This window comes from Panthera leo, chromosome C1, assembly GCF_018350215.1.
Source record: "Panthera leo isolate Ple1 chromosome C1, P.leo_Ple1_pat1.1, whole genome shotgun sequence".
Classification (NCBI taxonomy): domain Eukaryota; kingdom Metazoa; phylum Chordata; class Mammalia; order Carnivora; family Felidae; genus Panthera; species Panthera leo.
Window position 1 is genome coordinate 125453045 of NC_056686.1, and position 22584 is coordinate 125475628.

General features: G+C 45.7%; 1 protein-coding gene across 1 annotated transcript in view; it reads right to left on the bottom strand.

Annotated features, from left to right (window-relative positions):
* TMEM163 (transmembrane protein 163) overlaps window positions 1–14181 on the bottom strand; it is a 238859-nt gene extending 224678 nt beyond the window's left edge. The window contains exons 1-2 of the mRNA XM_042948518.1: window positions 13980–14181; window positions 8355–8474 (exon numbers count right to left, since the gene is read on the bottom strand). Coding sequence (XP_042804452.1) covers window positions 8355–8474; window positions 13980–14181 — 322 coding nt within the window. The remainder of the gene's footprint in view (window positions 1–8354; window positions 8475–13979) is intronic.
* Window positions 14182–22584: the final 8403 nt, after the last annotated feature.

Consider the following 22584-nt stretch of genomic DNA (forward strand, 5'->3'; position numbering starts at 1 on the left):
TCCTGCAGTAAATCTCAGAGTCTCAGAGTCTATTTCCTAGTATATTGATCTATGAAAATTCCAAACACAAATATAGATGAAGTCAGTCTCATGGTTATAAATTCTAGTGGAAGGCTCCCCTACCCTCACTCCACACAGAGCTATGCTGTGACAGACAACCTTCCTCATTGTCTTAGTGGTGGATAGGTTTATTGTGGTCCACCCTTTTACTGAAGGTCAAGTCCTCTAGTGTACTTACTTTATTCTGAGAACTTAGTTTCTTCCACCTGCCTGGTGCTGGCCAATGCCATTGTTATGGACTGAATTGTGGCTCCCCCCAAACCCCACCAATTTCATATGCTGAAGACCTAACCCCCAATACCTCAGAATGTGACTGCGTTTAGATATGGGGTCATTAAAGAGTGAATGAAGTTAAAATGAGGTCACCAGGGTGAGCCCTAATCCAACAGTGTCCTTTTATGAACAGGAAATTAGGACATAGATACACACAAAGGGAAGATCAGGTGAAGACACAGTGGGGAGACCACCCTCTACAAGCCAAGGGGAGAAGCCCTAGGAGAAACCAACAGTGCCAACACCCTGATCATGGACTCCAGCCTCCAGCACTGAAAGAAAATAAATGCCTGTTGTATAAGCCTCTTTGTGTGTAATGCTTTGTTAAAGCATCCCCAAAAAACTTCTGCCACTACGTTCCAGCCCTGAATGGACATCATAACCCAAGCCCCTCCTAATGAGCCCTGCAATCTTCACGAATTCTCACCCCAGGGAATATCCCATATTCTGTATCAATAGCTCTGATTTTCAACTCATCCTTTTTGGGCAGCAGAGGGCTCCTGGGGGCTGGAGACTGTCCTGCCTCTAACAGATCAGTGATGTCTTTTCTTGAGTATTCTATGTGTCTAACAGAGGAGGGTGAGCAGGTTCCAGTTTATCTATCCTACCCCACTGCCCTATCATTTGCCCTGACAACTATAGGACTCATCTTCCCAGGAGACCTGAGCTCTTCCAGGGGCCTGAAGGACTGTCCCACTTCCCAACATCCTCTGTGTCACCTGGCACAGCAGACTGTGCTTTGCCAACCGGCACTCAGTAAGGATTGGATGAACACATTCACTAGCTGGGAAGAAGGATGGGCAGTTGGGTATGGAAGATGGTGGCAAGTGAGGAACAGGTTCCTTTCCTGGGGACAGAGGTTCTCTGCCTCCCTCTGGCTTCATCATCTCCAAATCTCACTATGCCTACACTTTGACCCCTGGGAACAGAGTACCAGAAAATAACCTCTTGTCCAGGAGCAGCTACACCAGAAATTCACCTTCAAGAGACAACTCCCAGAGGATGAAATCACAGCCCTGGAATACAAGCAGACCCGAAAAACCCCTTCCTCTCCAACTGGCCAACCAAGATGACTCAAAAGTGACTGAGAGGCAGTAGGGAAAGCCCTCACAAATTTCCCACAGGGAAAATTTGTGCCCAGGGCTCAAGCAAGGAGAGGCAAGGACATGCTGGGCCTATTGAGAGGAGTCCAGCTGGGGCTCACCACCCAGCTCTCGAGCCACTGCCACGGCTGTGTGACGAGGACACCCCTGTGCTAATGACTCTGGACACGTTTTTAATTAAATGCTGTATGCAGCACACAGAGAGAAAGGGGGGCAGAACACGGAGGTAGAAACAGCAGCTACGAGTACGTCATCTGGGGAAGATGTGCTCTCCGAACAGCAGCAAAGGAGACCCTTTCCATAGAACCCTGGACCCTTCTATCCAAGAAGAAGCGGAGGGTGGGGGGAGGAGGAGGGGGAGACAAGGGGCTCTGGCATCCCCACTATTTACGAAGTTGCAGTTTCCCCCTATTTTCATTCACTTGAAAAAGTCACTATTCCTTTTTCTGGGATCTTTACCTGCAAACATACATCCTGAACCTGCTGCAGCCATGGAGGCCTCAGCAGGGAGAGATCAAAAATTAGTGCAGGTCACCAGATGTCTGAGTACCAACTGTATCAGGGGCTAAGAATACAGACTGGAGAAGACAGAGCCCCTACCTTTGAGGAGTGTGCAAAGAGCAGTAATTCAATGATTCAAGTATTACGTCAAGTTTCTGACTGACAGGTGTCCAATGGGCTACAGGAACCAAAGATAATTTAAATCAGCATGGAGGGCAAGGGAAGGCTTCCTGGAAGAGGTGATCTTTCATCACAATTTAAAATTTAACTAGGAAACAAAGGGTGGGGTCAAGAACAAAGAGCATCTGAGGGGTGCATGGTGTTGGGGCCAAGGGCAGGACACAAGGTTTGGGGTACTACAAGAACATTTGTGGGCTGGAGTGGCAGGAAAATGGGAGACGAGAAGAGGAGTCCAGCCAGGAGGGAGGGGCAAGACAACCGGGGTCCTCATGGAAAGCAAGGCAAAGGGATCCGACTAAAATGTCACTCCATATTCCATGTCCCCTCAGTGAGCTAGTGCCCTCATAGAATCCTTGACGATATGGCCCTGAGGGTATGAGGGAAGAACCTGGGGACAGGGAGCTTTGTCAGGATGACGTTCCCCACCACATTTCTGCACTTCAGCCTGTTCTCCCCTCCTGGCTTCCACCTCTCAGAAGCACCCGTAGTTATCATTCACCCAGCACACTGACAGGAGCAAGTTATCCCACTGAACACCCCCAGGATGTGGCTCACAAGCTTCCTGCCCACATCCCCCTCACCACGTCACCCGCCTCAGAAGTGGCAGCCAGACGGTGGTTGGGAAGTTGTTCCTGAAGGTTCTCCACATCAAATCCACTTCACACTAAACTGTGAAAACAGCAGCCTGTGAAGAGGTCCATGCTAACTCAAAGACCAGCAGGGATAAGACATCCTATCTAACGTAAGTAGCAACCACAAGCCGGGTGTCTCTGGGCTTATAAGCGCACACAAATATCTTGAAGAAGATACGAGGCACTGGCAACAAAGCTTGTCCACAAGCAGCAGGATCTGGGGAAGAAAGAATTTAGGATGGGACAGAGATTTGCACTCTGTGTCTTTGGTCTCAGGAACTTTTATCATGTGCATATACTGTTTTTATCAATAAAAAGATCAACAAGCTACACAAAAGATCATTCTTCAAGCAGAATGTGAAGTGCGTGTTTACAGGACGTGGCACAAAAGACTTGGGCCTCACATGTGACATTATCTAACAGAGGTGGGGCACAATGAGAAAAATTGCAATGAGGAAAATACACAGTGTGATGGATCACATGCCTATGGGGGATGGGTCCAGTCTGTGTGCCTGGTGAGGCTTCTTTGAGGGGTCAACCATGTACAGATCAGTGGGAAGATGAGCTTGCCTCAAAGACATGCTCTCCAGTCCTAAGGAAAGGTTGGGGTGTCTGAGAAAGGGGGGCAAAGTCCAGGTCAGGGCTGACCTTGCAGGCCACTGTCACTATTCAGATGTTACTCTCAGAAACCACTGGAGGGTGTCATGCCTTCCCCATCTCACAATATGTCAAATGAGAGATTGAGATTAAGAAAGTTCTCAGACCTGCTTTGCTGGGTTTATAGAAGACGTGTGTAATCCACTCGAGGCCTCACAACTTACAAATAAAGAGAATTAAGTCCATTTATCCAATCATTTTTAAGGGACAAGAGTTCACACTAAAATCAGATACATTCTTTTCTAAATCCCCACATATAAAAAGAAAACCATCCCTTTCAAAAATTTTTTTCTAATTCTTAAATCTATTGATTCACTAAATTTTTGAGTGAGCTTTTTCTGGGATCTTAGTTTGGAGTACTTTTTTTATTTAATGGAGCTAGGTATCTTAGGAAAGTTTTTCCCCTGAGAATGTTTCAAATATATCTTCATTCCCCACAGAACGTGTATTGAGTGACTCAAAATTAACTTGCACTCATTCAAACCTCAAAAAAGAGTCAGAATGCATCTTCCTAAATCATTCCGACAAAGACATCAATGATGTCAAAACCCTGAGTTTTGAAACACAACTTCTGTTCTCTTTCTAGCCTTACTATTAAAATAGACTTTTTTCAGTTTGTCCCTAACACGATTGGCATTTTCTGTGCTGCCTACCGATTATAAACAGAACCAATTTTAAAACCAAACTAGGGCTCTTTCTGCAATATTCAAGATGTATTACCATCTGGTCTTATATCGGCATTTTTAACGGGTCCAAAATCTCTTTATTACGAAGTATTATCACAAATGATCCATATCCCTTTCAAAGCACACATTCTTTTCAAGACACTTTCAAGTCACAAACTTTGAAAGCTCACTTAATTTTTCAAGCTATAACAGACATGAGAATGTCAACCATAGTTACATACACAACTGATTTATCACAGATATAACTTGGTAATACTGACCAAAGCTAGTCTTTTAGGAATTACTAACCTGAGAAAACACAGCATACCAGCATACGTGAGTACCTGGAAGCTTAACAGGAGGTGAAGGGTCTTTATTTGCAATGTACATCCTATGTAAAAGATATGAACCTTTCCAATAGACTGAGAAAAGAAGCATCCCTAAAACTTACACAATCCATCATCACTTCCAAACACAAAAAAGACAAGAGCATTTCTTTAGAAGATGCTTAGCAAAAATCAGCATCCAGGATAAAATAGAAAATGGCAGGTAAGGAGATCAAGATGGGAATTCCAAGTGACTATGGTAGATGCCACTCCAAGACACTGCCCTTAGCAAGAGAATGGCCGTGATGAGGAACGGACTGTCCCAAAAACGTGTCAACAGTTTGTAAAATAAATGAGATCTAAACCTGGTATTTAAATAAACCTTTAGATCACATTTGTCTTTTTCTAATATTTTCCTTCCACCTGATTTTAAAAACAAAAAGAAAATAGGGCGCCTGGGTGGCCCAGTCAGTTGGGCGTCCGACTTCAGCTCAGGTCATGATCTCATGTTTCGTGGGTTCGGGCCCTGCGTCAGGCTCTGTGCTGACAGCTCGGAGCCTGGGGCCTGCTTCGGATTCTGTGTCTCCCTCTCTCTCTGTCTCCCCGGCTCATGCTTTGTCTCTGTCTCTCAAAAATAAATTTAAAAAAAATTTTTTTAATTAAAAAAAAAAAGAAAGAAGTGTTTTTTTTTTTTTTTTTAAATCTCTTTCAGGTCATTCATTCAACAATCTTGCGTACTGATTCCATACAAGGATGGATGCTCCTCCTTCTCCCAGAGTGGCAAGACATAATGATTACTAGCCTTCTTCTCATTGCCATGATTATCAGCCCCTGTCAACACGCACACGCGCGCGCGCGCGCGCGCACACACACACACACACACACACACACACAAATGCAAAGACTTCTCTGCCATCTCAAAGCATCACAGGTAGTTAGTTATTCAACAGCAATCCTCTTTAAAAAGCCTAACTGCTCAATAGGGGCACCTGGGTGGCTCAGTTGGTTATACATCTGACTTCAACTCAGGTCATGATCTCGCAGTGAGTGAGTTCGAGCCCCATATCGGGCTCTGTGCCTACAGTTCAGAGCCTGGAGCCTGCTTGGGATTATGTGTCTCCCTCTCTCTCTGCTCCTCCCCAGCTTACACTCTGTCTCACTCTCAAAAATAAATAAACATTAAAAAAATAATAAATAAATAAATAAAAATAAAGACTAACTGGTCCAACCTAACCATTATCGTTGGATAACGCAGGAGTTCACCAAGCTAGCCTACCCCATTTCATCACATCTCTGTCAACCGCCTCCCTGGAAAATAAGAGTGGGGAGGGGATCAGCATTCTTGTGACAATTTTTTTTTTTAATATAATGGGGCACCTGGAGGGCTCAGTCAGTTGGGTGTCTGACTTCGACTCAGGTCAGGATCTCACGGTTTGAGAGTTCAAGCCCTGCAGCGGGCTCCCAGCTAACAGTGCAGAGCCCGCTTGGGCTTCTCTGTCTCTCCTTGTCAGCCCTTCACCTGCTTGTGTGCTCTCAAAATAAATAAATAATCCTGCTTCGGATTCTGTGTCTCCTTCTTTCTGCCCCTCTCCTGCTCACATGAGTGCACTCTCTCGTGTGCTCTCAAAAAAAAAAAAATATATTAAAAAAAAAATTTTTTAAGTCTATCAACATGTAAATGTTGCTTTAAAAAGTGTTTTAAATATTTAATATTACAAATACATATAGGAACCTAAAGGATAAAAGGAACAACCCTAAACAATACAACCAGAGAGGACCACAAAGCTTTAAAATATGAACTATAGGGGCGCCTGGGTGGCTCAGTCAGTTGGGCGTCCGACTTCGGCTCAGGTCATGATCTCGCGGTTTGTGGGTTTGAGCCCTGCATCGGGATCTGTGCTGACAGCTCAGAGCCTGGAACCTGCTTCAGATTCTGTGTCTCCTCCTCTCTCTGCCCCTCCCATGCTCATGCTTTGTCTGTCTCTTTCTCTTAATAATAAATGTTAAGAAAGATAAATAAATAAATAAATAAATAAAAATATGAAATATAAACGCACGCGTGCGTGCGCACACACACAATAAAGCTACTCTTCATAGTTAAAGTGGGGAAAAATAGAACTCCTACATTTTTTCATTTAACTTGAAACCAACTTGGGAATAAACTGAATGTATTACAGAAATTAACACAGATCATGATATGATAGGCCAATGCCAACATTTTATAGGCAAGAATTTAGAGGATTTAAATGAAATACTTGCTAAAGTGGTAAAATCGTTTTAGAAGAAAAAGAAAACCCTTTTCAAAAGCAACATTCTAATTCCATATGCATTATGCAACAGTCTCTTCCTATTCAAGGAAATGGAACAAAATTTTCAAGATAACCCAACTGATCAGGCATGCCATATGAAACCAGAATTTCCTCATAGTTTTTCCTGGTTATGAGATTAAGTACATCAAATGTAGTATTATTCTCCCAAAGGAAAGTCTTGTTCAGTATTTCTTCACAGTCACGTCCTCATTCAAACACCCATATGATAAAATCAAAACAGCTCTATTAGGCACATGGACAAGTCTGAATAACTATTATTCTATTGGGAAATCACCACCCCTCATACCATCTCTTTCTTTACATATGTAAATGATGGTGTGGATCCAGAGCCCACCACCAGCCACCACAACCAAATTACCCTCCAGGGACCTCAAAGGGACTTGTTATTCTTGCTTTAGCATTTAAAAAAAAAAAAAAAAAAAAAAAAAAGGAGGCAAGAGGAAGGAAGAGCTATTTTCAGGAATCAGAATTTCTCTTGATTAGATTTCTGGCTCACTGTAAATGTTTATACTCTGAAATGCATTACCCTCTGCTTCTAAATGTTTGGCTTTTTCTAGAGCCAAGATAAGGTACAGTGTTTCCAATATAAACTGCGTCAAGTAATATATGCCTAGTTTTGCAGGGAGCATTTGGTCAAATTCTAATATTGCCTCTTGGGAGCCAACACCACCTTCCAGCAGCCAATCTGTGCAGAATAGAATTTTAAACACACACAGAGCAGACACAGCCCTTCCAGCAGACACAGCCCTTTCTTCTCCCACTGAGGAATGTCACATGAGACATCTTGCATGACACATATCACTAAGAATATAGATCTTCCTGTTAAGGTAATGAATTAATCACAAAATGCACAAAGTACATTCCTCTTACCCCAGCATTAAAAAACATGGTGGTTTCTACCAAGGTTGAGATGAAACTTAATGTCATTGCTTAAGCTTATAAACCACTGCACAATTAATAAGAATTAATAGCACATGCACATTTCTTCAGGCTGCAAATGTTAGCTGAGAAAATGCACGTCAGAGGGCTTCCTAACACCCAAACAGGATTATCCACAGACAGAAATAGATTATCCATAAGCAGAAAGTGTTCAATTATCTTAGTTTTTCTTGATTGTAATAAATGTTTTTGTTTGCATTGCCAGTGAAAACTTGACAAAGGACCTCCCATTTCTCTTTCATTAAAATGTGCACATGATTTTCATCCAAACCTTACACAGATATAAGGGGCAGAGAGAGGATGTACTGTAATATTGTACTCATCTGGTTGCATTTGGCTCAAAATACAAATCTCAAGGATATAGATTTGTCACATGTCAGCCCAAGCTGAAGGCATCCACCAAGAGAGTATTTTCCCTATTCAAGCTGGCAGCCAGAATTCACTGCCACAAACCGACATACTGATGAGAGGCAAGGCTCCCAGTATCCCTCTCCATTTCTTCTTAACCACTTCTTCCCTCTGCCGAGAAGCCATTTTACTAATTTATAAGTACCCTGACTCTCTTACCATCTACAAAAATTTACTCGTCAATAATAGTCAACTAAAAGCAAAAGCACATCCCACAGGAGTTAAAGAATAAAACACACAACAGCAGCACGGATCGATCAGCAGGACTCGGGCTACTTACTAAAGGCAGCCACCGCCAGGGCCAGGGTGACAATAATGGAGAACCAGGAGACCCACAACGCCTTCTTTCGGTAGTTCTGGGCTTCGTGAGGTTTGAGTCGAGTGCTGCTTTCTAGTAAGCCTGACAAAAACAAGGAGAAAAGGAAGTTAGACATTTCCTTATTAAGAAACCCACAGCCAGAGCTACACTTTCTTATCCAAGGATTGCAAACTGACAGCCTGTGGGCCAAGATGTGTTTTGTTTGGCCCACGCTGTGTTTTAACAATTAGGAGAGTTCACATGGAAATCAGGCTCTATGGCATCTCGTGAAAAATCATAGGCTATAGCAATACGGGACATGGATTCCTGCAGTGTGACAGCATTTGTACACTTTAGAAGGAGCCCACAGACCCACTCACCATATCGGTCATCCCCTGCCCTCATATTAACTCAGCTATGTAAGTGTTGCCCTAACAAGGCCCTTCAGTTAAGAAAACAGCACAATTAGTCCACGTTCAAATGGGCATTCAGGCTCCTCAGCTGTAGGCATTGATTTGCATTGATCCACCAGCACCGCCCCAACTTGGTCGAAGAAACTTTTCCCAAAGAGTCACGGACCCCAAATACCTTCATTGCTCCCTTCAACAATTAACAGGAAGAGAAGGAGGATTTCTCTTTGATCACAACCAACAACGGTCATCAGGCCTACATTATAGGCCATGTTTTCTTCCCTTCTCTTTCTGCTCTACAGTATGTATCGCTTTGTATCAAAGCTATGTCAAACAACTCTCAGATTATTAAAGAAAGCTAAAACTGGAGGTCACTTTCTGGGCAAGCCATGTGTAAGAAAGATTTGATTTTGTCTCCGATGCTTTCAATGTTGAGGGTCCTTGACACCAATAGAAATTCATGATGTCTTAAGAGGCAAGGTTCAAGCTTCATTTGCCTTGGGTTGAGGGCTAAACCATCTTGAGCATGATCCTGATTTATACTTTTTCTTCTTCTTTGGAAATAGATCGTATATGGCATCTCTTAGTTGCATGAAGAACCAAATTCAGTGACGCATTCCGTATCAATAGGAGTTTAGAACAACATCTCTGGCTGAATAGCCCACAATACACCTTTCAGAGGTGGAGAAGCTTCATCCTAACAGCTCCAAATGATGAAGAAATAGGTGGTCAAAGCTTAGGCACCCATTTGTACAGTGTCTCATAGCATGCAACAGATCACACCTGGCACACCGCGTAAAATACATCATCCCATTTGACCAGGGGGGCGGCACACTCAGCTTCTGGCTGCTGAATACTGCACCCTCTTCAAAAATTACAACAAAGACCCTGTTAAAACTTCTCAATTCCATTTACTACCCAGACTCAAGCACTTTGAACAAGTCCTTAAACAAAGCAAGAGGAAATGTCAAGGAGACCGCCCAATGAACCCAGCCTACAGCCCAGAGATTTTTAAATAATCAAAACCTGTAGATTTACATCAGAGCAAAAGGTAGAGGAGGTTGCAAAAGGTAGATATAAACACATCTCTATTACCTCACTGTAAAAATCTCCCCAAACCTTCTTTAATACATGTACTTGAATGAAAAAAGAAAAAACCTCTCTTCTCAAATTCTGCCTTAGGTACAAATGATTTCAAATTAAAATCCCTTGTCTGTTTTTTTCCCTTTGTCTACTTTTCCCCTAGCTACCATACAACACCTTATTCTAATTTTCAACGACAATCACCCCAGTCTCCTGTTCTAGTCAACCTAGATCAAGTGAGTCCTACAGCCTCCCAATCATTTATTTTCCTTTTCCAGAAGGACATAAAAATTTTCCTTTCATTCTGGACAATTGATTTTGAGAAGTGAAGCTGTAACACTCACGTACTGACTCAAATAAGCAGTTCATTTGCTACGTATTCTGACACCAACAATCTTAAGAGGCTTATCCACTGGGGGTAAAAACAAGGTTCCTTTTAGAGGATTTAATTTTCTAAGATAAAGGACAATGATCTGGGTTTTCCATTCTACCGTATAACATTTATTTTTCTTTCCAAAGCCAGCTGTTTGCAACAATAGGACTGGTCCTGACCACACACACCTGCCACATGCTTCACCACACAGCGAACCAGCACTCTGCTGAAGGAGTCTCGGGGGTCGGCGCACGTGGGCTGCACTGCCCTAAGAGGGCACCTGAGTCCTCAAAGCAGCAGGACTGGAGATCCTTCCCCAGATCTGATCCTGTGTGTGTCCCCCACGAGAGATTTTCCATTTCAAAATTAGGGGTGCCTGGGTGGCTCAGTTGGTGAAGCAACTGACTTCAGCTCAGGTCATGAGCCTGCAGCCCGTGGGGTCTGAGCCCCACATTGGGCTCTGTGCTGAGAGCTCAGCGCCTGGAGCCTGCTTCAGATTTTGTGTCTGTCTGTCTGTCTCTCTCTCTGTTCCTCCCCCCACTCGTACTCTGTCTCTCAAAAATAAAAAAATTAACATTAAAAAACATTTCAATAAAAAAATAAAAATTGGAATAATTGTAATGCAAAGACTGTCCAAGAAGGCAGGTACTTCCCCATTTCCAACCTTTGTTTATCATCTCCTCCTACTGGTTTTCCCCGTAGAATGGAAAAACTTCTCCTCCTCCAAGGGGAGTATGACCTAGGAAGACCCATTAATGACCTGTCTACATACAGGTGCCTCTACCTCTGCCCCACACTGGCTGCACGTGAACTCACAAGCAGTGAGGAGGATTCCTAAAGTTTTCAGGAAGCTGTGCTTCATAAGTAAAAGGCAGCCCAGCCTAGAGAAGCTAAGGCAGGCCGCTTATTGCATGCAGGGCTGTGTCCCTTCCTAAACATAGTTGGCCTCCACATGCAGATTTCCAATCTCACTCAGATTCCATATATTAGTAATCTGGGCCTGACATTAGTAAGCTTAAGCACTGTATGAATGAAAGACTGATAACTTAGGATTTGAGAGGGAAATGCAAATATATGTGGTTAGGTTGAAGCCATTAGTCATTTCCATGCTAGTATGAATTAGTCCCAATTGCTTTCTCATAATAGTCACACTTGGATTTTCTGGAAAAATGGGGAATTTTTATTATATAGAAAGGTAGTAAGAAATGCAGAAGCATGTAACACTCTAAGTCTACTTAGGATTTGGAGCAGAATGAAGGGAAAATACTTGTGTTAAGAAGAGTGGATATTAAAAGAATGGGGGTGGAAATCCCAAGATAAACTTAGCCTATTTATGGGGTGTCTAACCCCTATAAGTATTAGACCACAGAACTCTTGCTCCCTGACTGCAAGGCTCAACCAAATGGCACTGCACTATCAGCTAGCTGGGTTTCTGGGAAGCAGCCCACATCACTTCTAAGGGGAAAATACCTCTAAAGTCCTAAAATACTGGCTAACAAAGCAAGCTTTTGATGGAAGTTAGACACAGTCTGCAACCAGGTCTAATAGCTCCAAAGGAAGTTAGGACAAGGACAAATACAGGTAACATGTCCAGGGTACCCACCCCCTCCCCCACCCACACACACACCCTATAGATATTCAGGCCTAGAAAAAAGCAAGCCAGGCATGATGGAGAGATGCACAGCAGGCGAGTGCTTTGGCTTCCTCCTCCCCGAACCCTCTCACCATTAGGGAAAAGGTAGCTGCAATCGAACTGTTCCCAAGGGATACAAAAATCGATATGGGAAAGATGCAGCCCCTTAAGAAAAAATAACGCAAACACAAAAAATTACAATAAACCTCCCCAGGTAACCTGGTCTATTTAATAAAAATGATTCATCCATCATTAACTCTTTCCTGTCAGCAATAGGTCAAACAAAAGAATGTCACACTGACTTTCAGCTTTCAATGCCACAAGGCACTGGGTTCTTTGGAGGACAGGGTCCATCCTAACAGAGAGGCTGTGTGTGATATACAGTGCTTTCACACAGTGACAGTTTATAAACAGTGAATGCTTTCATGCTATAATATAATGGAAAATGACATTCACTTGACCAGTGAAAAAGGACCCTAAGATTTAATTCACAAGGGCTTGTTACACTTGAGCACGAGCTACAAAATGATGCTAAATATTAACTCGCCCTGGCACTTTTTTCTCCTCCTGCCGTTTTGTGGGGTGGGGAGAAATAAGCCAGCTTTTACAAATGACCTGCAATGCAACAAAAATAAGCTCAGCCCAGACGACTTCTGTTGCTCTTCCATACAAAATGTTTAAATCCTACAATATTAGTTGCAGAGAGGGGAAGGTAAGTAACGTGCCCCATAATAAAACCGATGGGTTTTGTCGGGTGCTGGTGATGTCACCCACCTTCGGCTCTATCACAGTAACTAGTTGTGTCAGAACAGGGGGGAGAGGAACCGCAACAGAGGTTATGACTGGAACAGCCCCAGCTCTCCCGGAGCAATCCCGGCCGGTTCTCTGGGATTGCTGTTTCCATGTCATTCTATCTCACATGCCACAGTTTAAAATTTCTAAGAGGAAAAAGATCGTGCATCCGAACACTAAACCGGAATAAAAATGTACAGGAGATACTAAGAATAGGACGGAAAACCTGCTAAGACGAAAATATAAAAATCCGCCACAGCCAACAAAATAAGGGTTCCAAGAAAAGGGGGTGGAGTGGCGATGAGCCGGCTCCCCCTGAAAAGGGCCTGGCTGCAAGAATGCCGCTTCGGCCACTAACCGGTTTTAGCCCAACCACCGAGTCCTTTTTGAGGGGGCCGAGCTGAATTTGGATTAAGAAGCAGAGAATATAGACGTGGCCAAGAAAACGGCTCCCTCCAGGCGGAAAGGAAACGAAGCAGGGAGGGAAAGAGGGATGGAGGAGAAGAGGCACGGGAATGAACAACGGAGTCTCTCCGGTTTCGTGCGGGCAACTCAAAGGGGGCATCGGCTGTGTGTCGGGAAGTTAGGGTTGGCCTCCCAGGAAAGGGACGTTCTCGGGATTCCAGGCCAGTGTCTCAGGAGGGGCTGGGGACGTGCGCTCCAAAAAGCACCAGATTTCAGTGGCATCCATCCAGAGGAAGTTGGTGGTCCAAGCACAAGTGCCCCGGTCCTCTGCTCCCATCACCAGGGCAGCGACCCGTGGTAAACTGGATCCCCTTTAAGTGAGGGCCGGGGGCCGCCGGACTTGCCTCTCCAGGGCAGCCAGCTAGGCTCTATGGACCAGCTCCCCGAGGCTAAACCCGCAGACGGAAGTTCTCCCGGGGAGCCGCCGGGGGTCGAAGGGGGCTTGGAAGGAGGATGTACTGAGCTCAGGACCCTCCGAGCTGAGCCAGGCCCGCAGTCCCCCGGGAGCACGGGGCTCCACAAGCAAAAAAAAACGCCCCCCCGCAAACTTTTCCAGCGGGCTGGCCGAGAGGAGAGCACGGGCCCGCGCGAGGTCGGCCCGGAGGCTGCCCGGTTCTGGGGCTCCGGGGAAGGAGCGGCGCCCGGGCGGTGCCGGCCCCGGGAGGTGGGGCTGCCGCGCTCCGCGCCCTCGCGGGGAAGTCCCGGCCCCGCGCCCCCGAGCGCCCCGAGGCGCCGAGCACCGCGCCCCGCCAACCTGCGAGTCGGGAGAGGCGCGCCCGGAGCAGCGGCTCCTCGCCTCGCCTCGCCGGCCGGCCGGCCGGGAGAAAGGGGCCGTGCCGGCGTGCGCTCACCTCGATCCTCCAGCCCGTCGCTGAACTGGCCGCTCTCGCTGATCCGCAGCTGCCGCTCCTCGTCGGGCTTGGGCGTCTCTCGCGCTGGGTAGTTCTGCGGACCCGGGCCGGGGGCGGCGGCCGAGGGCTCGTGGCCCCGGGGCGGCGCCGGGACCGCGGGGCCCGGGGGGCTGCGGCGCTCGCTGCCCGCGGCCGGCTCCATGGCGCGAGGCGGCGGGGACTCGAGTCAGAAGTGCGAGGCGCCGCGGCTCAGGACCGGCAGAGGGACGAACCGACCGCTCGCGGAGGGAGGACGGGCGCCGAGGAGCGGAGGTGCGCCGGGAGCAGGCGGGGCGGGGGTGTTGGAGAGCCGCGCGGTTAGCGCGGCGGGTGGCAGAGGCTGGGGCAGAGCGTCGCCGCCGCGCTCCGCCCACGGGGGCAGGTGCGGGCTGCAGGGACCCGCCCCAAGGCCCCGGCGCCCGAGCCGGAGCCCCGAGGCCGGTGGGGAGGGAGGGATCCTGCCGAGCCCGGCGCCCGGAGGCTCGCGGGAACTGCTGGGAGCGGGGGAGGAGGGGGGCTGACGAGGGTGTGACGGGAGACCGGCCCCACCCGCGCCGCGGGATGGTGCCTGGAGGGGACGCGCTCGGACCCGGTTCCCCAGCCGTCCGGGAAGGTGGTGGCCGCGTTCGCGCAGGAGAGCGGGCAGCGCCCTAATTTGACGTCCTTTCTCCTCCTGAGCTGCACTAGCTTCCGAGGCTGTGCAGGGTCTCCACCTGGGTTACCAGCCTCACCGCCCATCGCGGGAAAATGAGATTCACCTGCCGCCAAGCCCTCCCGGCTCTGGCTTTCCTCTAAGGAGCTTTGATTGCCCTCCCAATTTTTCTCTCCAGCTACTTAAGGGAACCGGGCAACCTTGGAACCACTCGAGCTCTAGAAGATATTTCGATGCCAAGGCTCCCCCATTGCGACTATCCCTGGGCCTTTGTTCTGGCTAGTCCCCTGCCAGCTCGCTGTTTCCTCTCGTGGTATCCATATCTTGCCATTTCTTCAAGACTCGGACGGAAGCCTCCCTCCTGCAAGAAGCCTCCCCTAACTGTCCCGGAGCAGCCGACCGCGCGGAGCCCGCACCCTCGAGCGGTCGGGCTAGTCTGCCCAACGAGACAACCACCTTGCCCACGCCAAGGCCCACGCCAGCTCTCTTGGAGCTCCGGGAGGTGCAGGGGGCAGGGGGCGGGGAGCGGGGAGCTGTTGGGGACCGGCCGTTTATTAGATTAAGCTTGAAGTGAACGGTATCAACATCAAAACTCCAGAGTCTAGATTTCATCTGTAGATGAACATCAGACTTCAAATTTAATGAGTCCCTTAAAATGCCAGTTCCTCACTTAAAGCCTGCCTACTTTTTTGAAGAAGCACGCTTTTTTGAAGAGTAACCAGTTTCCTTTCTCATTTTCATTTTGCCTACAACCGAAATCAGAGTGGAATTTAAATGTCTTTGTGGTGCAGTGGACACTAGAAACGGGAAGAATGTCTCGTTTTACTTTGTGTTGTCGGGTTGGGATGAGAAAATCTTAGTTGACCTTGGCCAACTCACTTTACCTTTTTTAACTTTTTTTAATGTTTATTTATTTTTGAGAGAGAGAGAGAGAGAGAGAGACCGAGCACCAGCGGGGGTTGGGCAGAGAGAGAGGGAAACAGAATCTGAAGCAGGCTCCAGGCTCTGAGCCCTCAGCACAGGGCCAGACCCTGGGCTCGAACTCACCAACAGCTGGATCATGACTTGAGCCAAAGTCGGAGCCTTAACCTACTGAGGCACCCAGGCGCCCCTACTCACTTTACCTTTTTAACCACTAATTTCTTTACAGACTGAAAGGGTTGGACTAGGTCATTTCAAATGTCCTTTCTTGATAGGGAAAGAAGGAGCAAGGGAAGTAAGAAAAAATGAAAAGAAGGAAAATCACTGCTTGGATTTAAAAAACCATGAATACTTATACCACCAGTCCTGGTCCTGTCCTGGAGACAGACAAGCTTTCAGATACTGCAGACACCTTCCCCCACCTCGTTCGTTGCTCGTGCTCACCTAGACTTTTTCCCTCTAGGTTATCCCCACTTGATCCCTCTTGTCAGTGGCTCTCAAACAGTAGAATCACGGAGAGGAGACTTTAAGAACAAAAATACGCAGGGCTCTGCTGCGGCTGCTGGAAATCTGATATCATAGGTGATGAAATTGGTCGGGTCTGGGATCTTAGCTTGGGTATTTTTTAAGCTCCTTTCCCATTCTAAGAATCACTTGGGAAGTTATTTATTTGTTTAAATGCTGCTTCTGTACAGCTCCTCAAGATTCTGACTTAATGGATTCTGGGGTCTGGCTAGGAATCTTCGTTTGCATATCACACACACATACACACATACATATCCTGGTGTAGATTGTTCCGGGACCACATTGTAATTCTCATTACCTTACCACCCTCTACAATGTGGACTGTAGCTCTGCCCCTGCATGCATGCACACACCCCTGCTCGCTCGCTCGCTCCCTCGTGCTCTCTCGCGCGCGCTCTCTCTCTCCCCCCTCCCCCCACAAGGTTTGTGTTCTCTCAAAGGAGCATGTAGCATTGTTCTTTCTTCTGGTTCCTCAATTGATTCTCTACTTCAGCACCTCTGAAATGTGAATGTGCAGGTGCATACCCGGGCTTCGTGTTAAAAGGCAGATTCTAACAGTTGGTTTGGGATGGAGGCTGAGATTCCTTGCAAACCTCCAGGTGCTGCTGAGTGGCTGATCTGAAGACCACACTTAGAGAAGTAAGAATCTAGGAGTTATTTATTATTCATGGAATAAATATATTTTCCTTCAAGTTCCAGCTGCCCTAGTTCACTAAGCCATTCTTGTCTGCTCCGGAAAGATTTCTCTGACTCCAGCTCCCCCTGGGTGCTCCTTTTTGTGAACTATAACTGTTTAATAATTCACTGCTTATTTCAAGTGTGAGGCAGGAAATGTGGTACTTGTCTGATCCTCCTTTCCACTCACCCACCCACATCTACCTGGATGCCAAGGACGCAGTGTTCCCCCAATCTCTACTGATTGGGAGATAATATTAGCTTACATTCTTGGAGGACATACCGCATGCCAGGCACCTTGCTAAGTGTTTTACGTGCATTGTCTCCGTTACTCAACTACTACTATCCTTTACAAAGGAAGAAATCAAGGCAAGTCTCCTGTTTAAACTCTAGAACCACAGCCCACAGTGGTACCGCCCCCTAGGGGATGTTTTGGAAACTTGCAGGTGCTTTAATTTGTTACCCCAATGAGGGGCAGAGCTAGGCTGTGGCATTTAGTAGAGGAGGGTCAGGGATACTGGGGTCCTGCCCTGCACAGAACGTTGCAGCACAGTGAAGATTATTAGTGTCCCACATGGCTTTTATATGTCAGGCTGGACATTTGGGTTAGTTAAAATGTGCTTCTAATTACATTAGAATCCTAACTCTGTTTTACATATAAACACAAAATATTTTGCACCACACTGAATTTTCTGTAAATGCAACTGTATACGTCCAGGGAAAATCGCACTTTGCTCACTGTTTTGGAAAAGCAGGACACTGAAGCCAGTTCCACTCATGGCCTCTGAGTCAGCAATCAATACATCTGTGCCAGTCGAATGTATAACTGCCACACGGGCCCAGTAATTCCATGTGTGTACATGAATATTTTTATTTAGTTCTTATTTCAAAATGTCAAAAAAAGGTGTCAATAATATTCCAGAGTCTTGTCTTAAATTATAAGTAGGTGCAAATACCTCACTACTTCCCTTTGACTTCTGAGGCAATTCTGACTAAGCATCTATAAAAGCAAATACATATTGGACTTTTTTGGCTTTACTTTTACCCCTCCTTTATTATGATTATGTCATTATATTGATGTTTGAGCATGTAAGTGTTAACTATGAAATCCATCTCTTGACCACCTAGTGAATAATACAAAATAACCATTCTCAAAAGGGAGCCCTAAGTATCACAGCCAAGAGGAGCCTAAGAAGACACAACTAAATGTAACACAGTATTCTGGAAAGGATCCCAGAACAGGAAAAAAACATTAAGTAAAAACTAGGAGTATCTAACTAAAGCATGGGCTTTAGTTAGTAATGATATATCAATTATGGTTCGTTAGTTGTAGCAAATTTATCATACTAATGTAAGATGTCAACAATAGGGGAAGCTGGGTGCAGCATGTATAGGAAGTCTCTGTACCATCCTCTCAATTTTTCTGCAAATCTCAAACTGTCCTAAAAAATAAATTCTACTTAAAAAAAAAAAAAGGTAAAGTGGCAAGAGGATAGAGGGAGATCGGAAGGCTTGAGTCTAGAAGGTAGACATCCTAACCTTGAACTATGAATGCCCATTACAGAAGAGAGACCATGGAAAAACAAAGTATATGAGGTACTTGGAAACTCTGATACGGTCATCCAAAGAGAAATGTTCACCAACAATGGCAAGAAAGATAGAACAGGACAAGAATTAAACTAATATTTGTAATATTAAGCCTCTTCCACTGGCTTTTACCAGAATGTATTCTTAGTATCTTAAAGGATTTAAGAAATTTTACAAATTTTGTGAAATCTCAAATTTTCAAATCGCCAGGCTTCCACCAGGACATTTGGGAAAGGCACTTTTGGGTAAGAGCTTATAGACATATAACTTGACTGTTGAAAGATGAGAAGTTGAGTGATGGCTTCTTTTTTATTCTTGTCTATTCTTTTTTGTAATTTCAGTAAATGTCTTTAGATCCCTAATCCTAGAAATACACACAGAGAAGAAAAGCCAAGAAGCTGAAGGAAACAAATGAGGCAGGAAGGGCCTCAGCTGGCGCGGAAGTCACAGTTAATCTTGCTGGAGCCACCTGCTGAGGGTCATGAGTCCTAAAATGCTCCACTAAGAGTCCACTTAGTCACCACAACCCTATAAAGCAGGTATTATCAGCATCTCCATGTTGAAGATAAGGAAACTGAAGCTCAGGTTACATACCATTGCCAGTGGACCCAGCAGTGGAGCTCCGAGGACAGTGCCCCTAACCATTGTGCTACAAGGCCACTATGGAAGAATCCAAAGATGACCAAGAGGATGGCTTCTATACCTGATTACCCTACATCATATTTTAGATTAAAGTATACTGTTTTTATTTCGTTTGTATGTAGATTTTGGAAACCCAGCTACAAACATATTCACATTTTTGAAGTCTTGGAGAAACGAACATGACATTTAGAGCTACTTACTGTGCCTTGCAGTAAACTGTCCCATGACAGAGTATCTAAACTGAGTGTCAGAGTCAACCCAGAACAGCATTTGTATAGAAGGACCCTAAGGTGTTTTCTTGGAAAGTGAGAAGTGTCTGTATGTATGCTTGCCTGTAGGTGTGACTGTTAAACTATAAACTCCCTTCCCCATACAAAAATTATAAATGAGGGCATTAGTATGGAACATTTGGAGAAACACCGTATCAGTAGGAAGCATTATGAAGAGGCTTGGTGTGCAAAATATTGTAATATTAAGACATACAAAAGAATTGTTAAGTGCTAGTTCCGCCTTAAAGGGACTCACATTCTAAACAGATGGTACAGTCCTGCACTGCCCACCTTAGCCATGTGCTTTCTCCAAGTGTGTCTCCACTCAGTCTGCATGTTACAATCACCAATTTGTCCTGCTTTGTAGGGGATAATTCCTGGTTTTAGCACTGAAAAATCTGAGTCCTGGGAAACCCCCTCAGTGGGTCACCTTACTGGGATGCTTCTAAATATCCTGCTGCCCAAACCAATCCCCTGCCCAGTTGAATCAGGCTGTCGGGTTTCCCTAGCACATCCAGCCCTCATTGTACGATCCCGACTGCCAAAGTCCACCTGGCCCAAATCCTCTGGGCTCTTCAGACCGCTGAGTGGCAGCAAGCAATCCTTCCCTTCAGGGGGGCGCTGGGCTTCACATGCTGGCAGATGGGGCCCAGCACCACTCACAGTGTTTCCGGACCTGGTAGCAGTGCGTCAGCACACATGTGATGGTGAGGACAGCCAGAACCACGATGGAGAATATCACCAAGGCGGTGATGGGCCGCTTTTTCTGGTTGGCAGCCACCATGGCCAGGAAGGTTTTGGAAGGAACTCCCCCACCCCACCCCCACAAGCCCACAGGAAGGTGATTCCATTGTGCAGCCAAGGGTGAGAAAGCACTGCTCAAAGACAGTGCTTCTCCACTTGAATGTGCATGAGAACCACCTGGGGATCTTGGTAAAAAGCAGATTTCAGCTAAGTAGGTCTGGGGTAGGGCGTGATTTTCTGCGTTTCTAACAAGCTCCCAGGTGACACCAGTGTTGCTGGTGCACAGACCACCCTCTGAATGGCAAGGGTCTGGCATGCACTAGCATTTCTACTTTGAAAGAAACTCCAATATTGTCGAGAAGGGGGGAATGTGGGGGCAAAATTAACAAAAAGGAAAAATCACATAAAATATAAATAACTCATGATATACAATACAGAGAGTGAGCAGGTTCTAAGATAATACTCCTCTTCTGAATTTCTCAATGCTCAACATACACAGTGGGCATTCAACACATAGAAAAGGGTAACTGGAAATGTTTCGTGGGGGTGAGTGCTAACAGTGGTTTCCAGGGCTGGGAGAGCATTCCAGGAAAGGCCAATGGTGAGCATGAATATTCTGTGAGAACATTAGCTAAAACTTTGTATAAATGCACAAATCCACAAAATGGTTACTCCTGGGGGAAGAAGGGGATTGGGATTGGGTTGGGGCATGTTGAAAGGGCTTCTGGGTGCCTGCTTCTAGTTCTTGACTTGGGCAGCATTTACTCTATAATAATTTATTAAGCCACACATCTGATTGGTGTGGTTTTCAGTGTCCATGTTTTATTTTACAATAACAGTGTTGATAAGAAATTCTATCCAGAACAGCCACATAAATTGCGAGGGCGAGGTCTTCCCTGGCTAAAGCAGTTTGTACAGAACCCAGTCAGAGGTTGCTAGGGGAGACTGCATGTGCAGGGCTAATGAGTCATCTCACTCAGCTCAATGGAATGTCAAAGATATGAAGAGTAGTAGAGCATTAAGAAGAATAAAGTTAGCTGAACCTGATAGGGGGAAAGGGAGTTATATAAGCTTTAAAATACTGTTATATTTTCTTTGCTCATGTGAAAAATAAAGTTATGGTATCTACTCTCCCCTGATTCTCCTCCTACCCTTCTGACCTTTCAGCACCGTGGACCCATAAATCCAACTGTCCCTGACATTCTCCAACTGAGTAAGCCCACCCTAATTCAACGTGTCCAAAAGCAGAATTCATTATCTTTCCCCCGCCAAACATGTGCATCTTCGATCTCCCAGTACTGGCAAATTGCAGCACCATCCGCCCTGTCATTTTGGGACAGAATCCTAGCAATACTTCCTCTTCACTCTTCCTCATCCCTTCCAAGCAGCAGGTGACTAACTTCTGTTGATTCTACCTTCTTAACACCCCTGTTATATCATCCCACCTCTCAACTATGTTGCTATTACTTTATGGCAGAACCCACGCACTCTCGCCTGTATTATCGCAGTCATCTCCTGGCCAGTCTGTCTTCCTCTGGTCCAGCTCCCCCAGCATCCTCCACACTCCAGTGACAGTGCTTTCATCCAGAAATCACTTTAGCCATGCTGCTCTTCATTCTTCAGGAGTGAAGCCTTAAATCTTTCGGGTTAGTAGGGAACCTATATCCTGTCACCTCTCTCTCCTACTGTACTGACCTCTCCCCTTCCTTCTAGCCCCTATCTCTCCAAATGGGCAAATTTTCTTTAGCTCCCCAAGTTTTCCTGGATAACACATTTATGCCTCTATGCTTCTGCCCTTGCTATTACCTCTTCCTGGAAGTATCTTGTGGGCTCTCTCTCAACCCCAGCCTAATGCAGGTACACCCCAGTACCTTCTGGTCTTTCAAGAGTTGAGTTCTTTACAAGTCTTTGCTGATATATCTATCTACTAAGGGGTTCTGATTTGTCTCTCTGCTTCTCTCCTACTATTTATATCCTAATAACACTTTATTTCTCTAAATGTGTTTATATATCAACTTCTTTCTGCCTTATGGGAAATTTCTCAAGGCAAGAACACAGTATATTTATCCTAGTATTTCAGGCATTTATCACCATGCATTCAGAGAGTTAAAGAGGCATGGGGAGTGTTGAATGAATACATGAAATAACTCTTGGGGCACCTGGATGACTCAATCAGTTCAAGCGTCCAACTCTTGGTTTCAGCTCAGGTCATGATCTTCAAGTTTCATAAGCTCCGTGTTGGGCTCTGTGTTGGCAACACAGAGCCTGCTTAGGATTCTCTTTCTCTCTCCCTCTCTCTCTGCTCTCCCCAACTTGGGCTGTCTCTGTCTCTCTCAAAATAGATAAATAAACTTAAAAAAAAATAAACTCTTAGTTACTGCCATATCATGCCTTAGATAACTGAGTTGACCAGATTGTTTGTGACTGATTTCACAGCCAGCCAAATGAGGCAGTTCCCAAAAATTTCATCCCCCTCCAAAGCCCCTGCATCAACAGGAAAAGAAAGAGAAATCCATGTTCTACCTTTTTAAATTGCTAAAATGGGAGAACT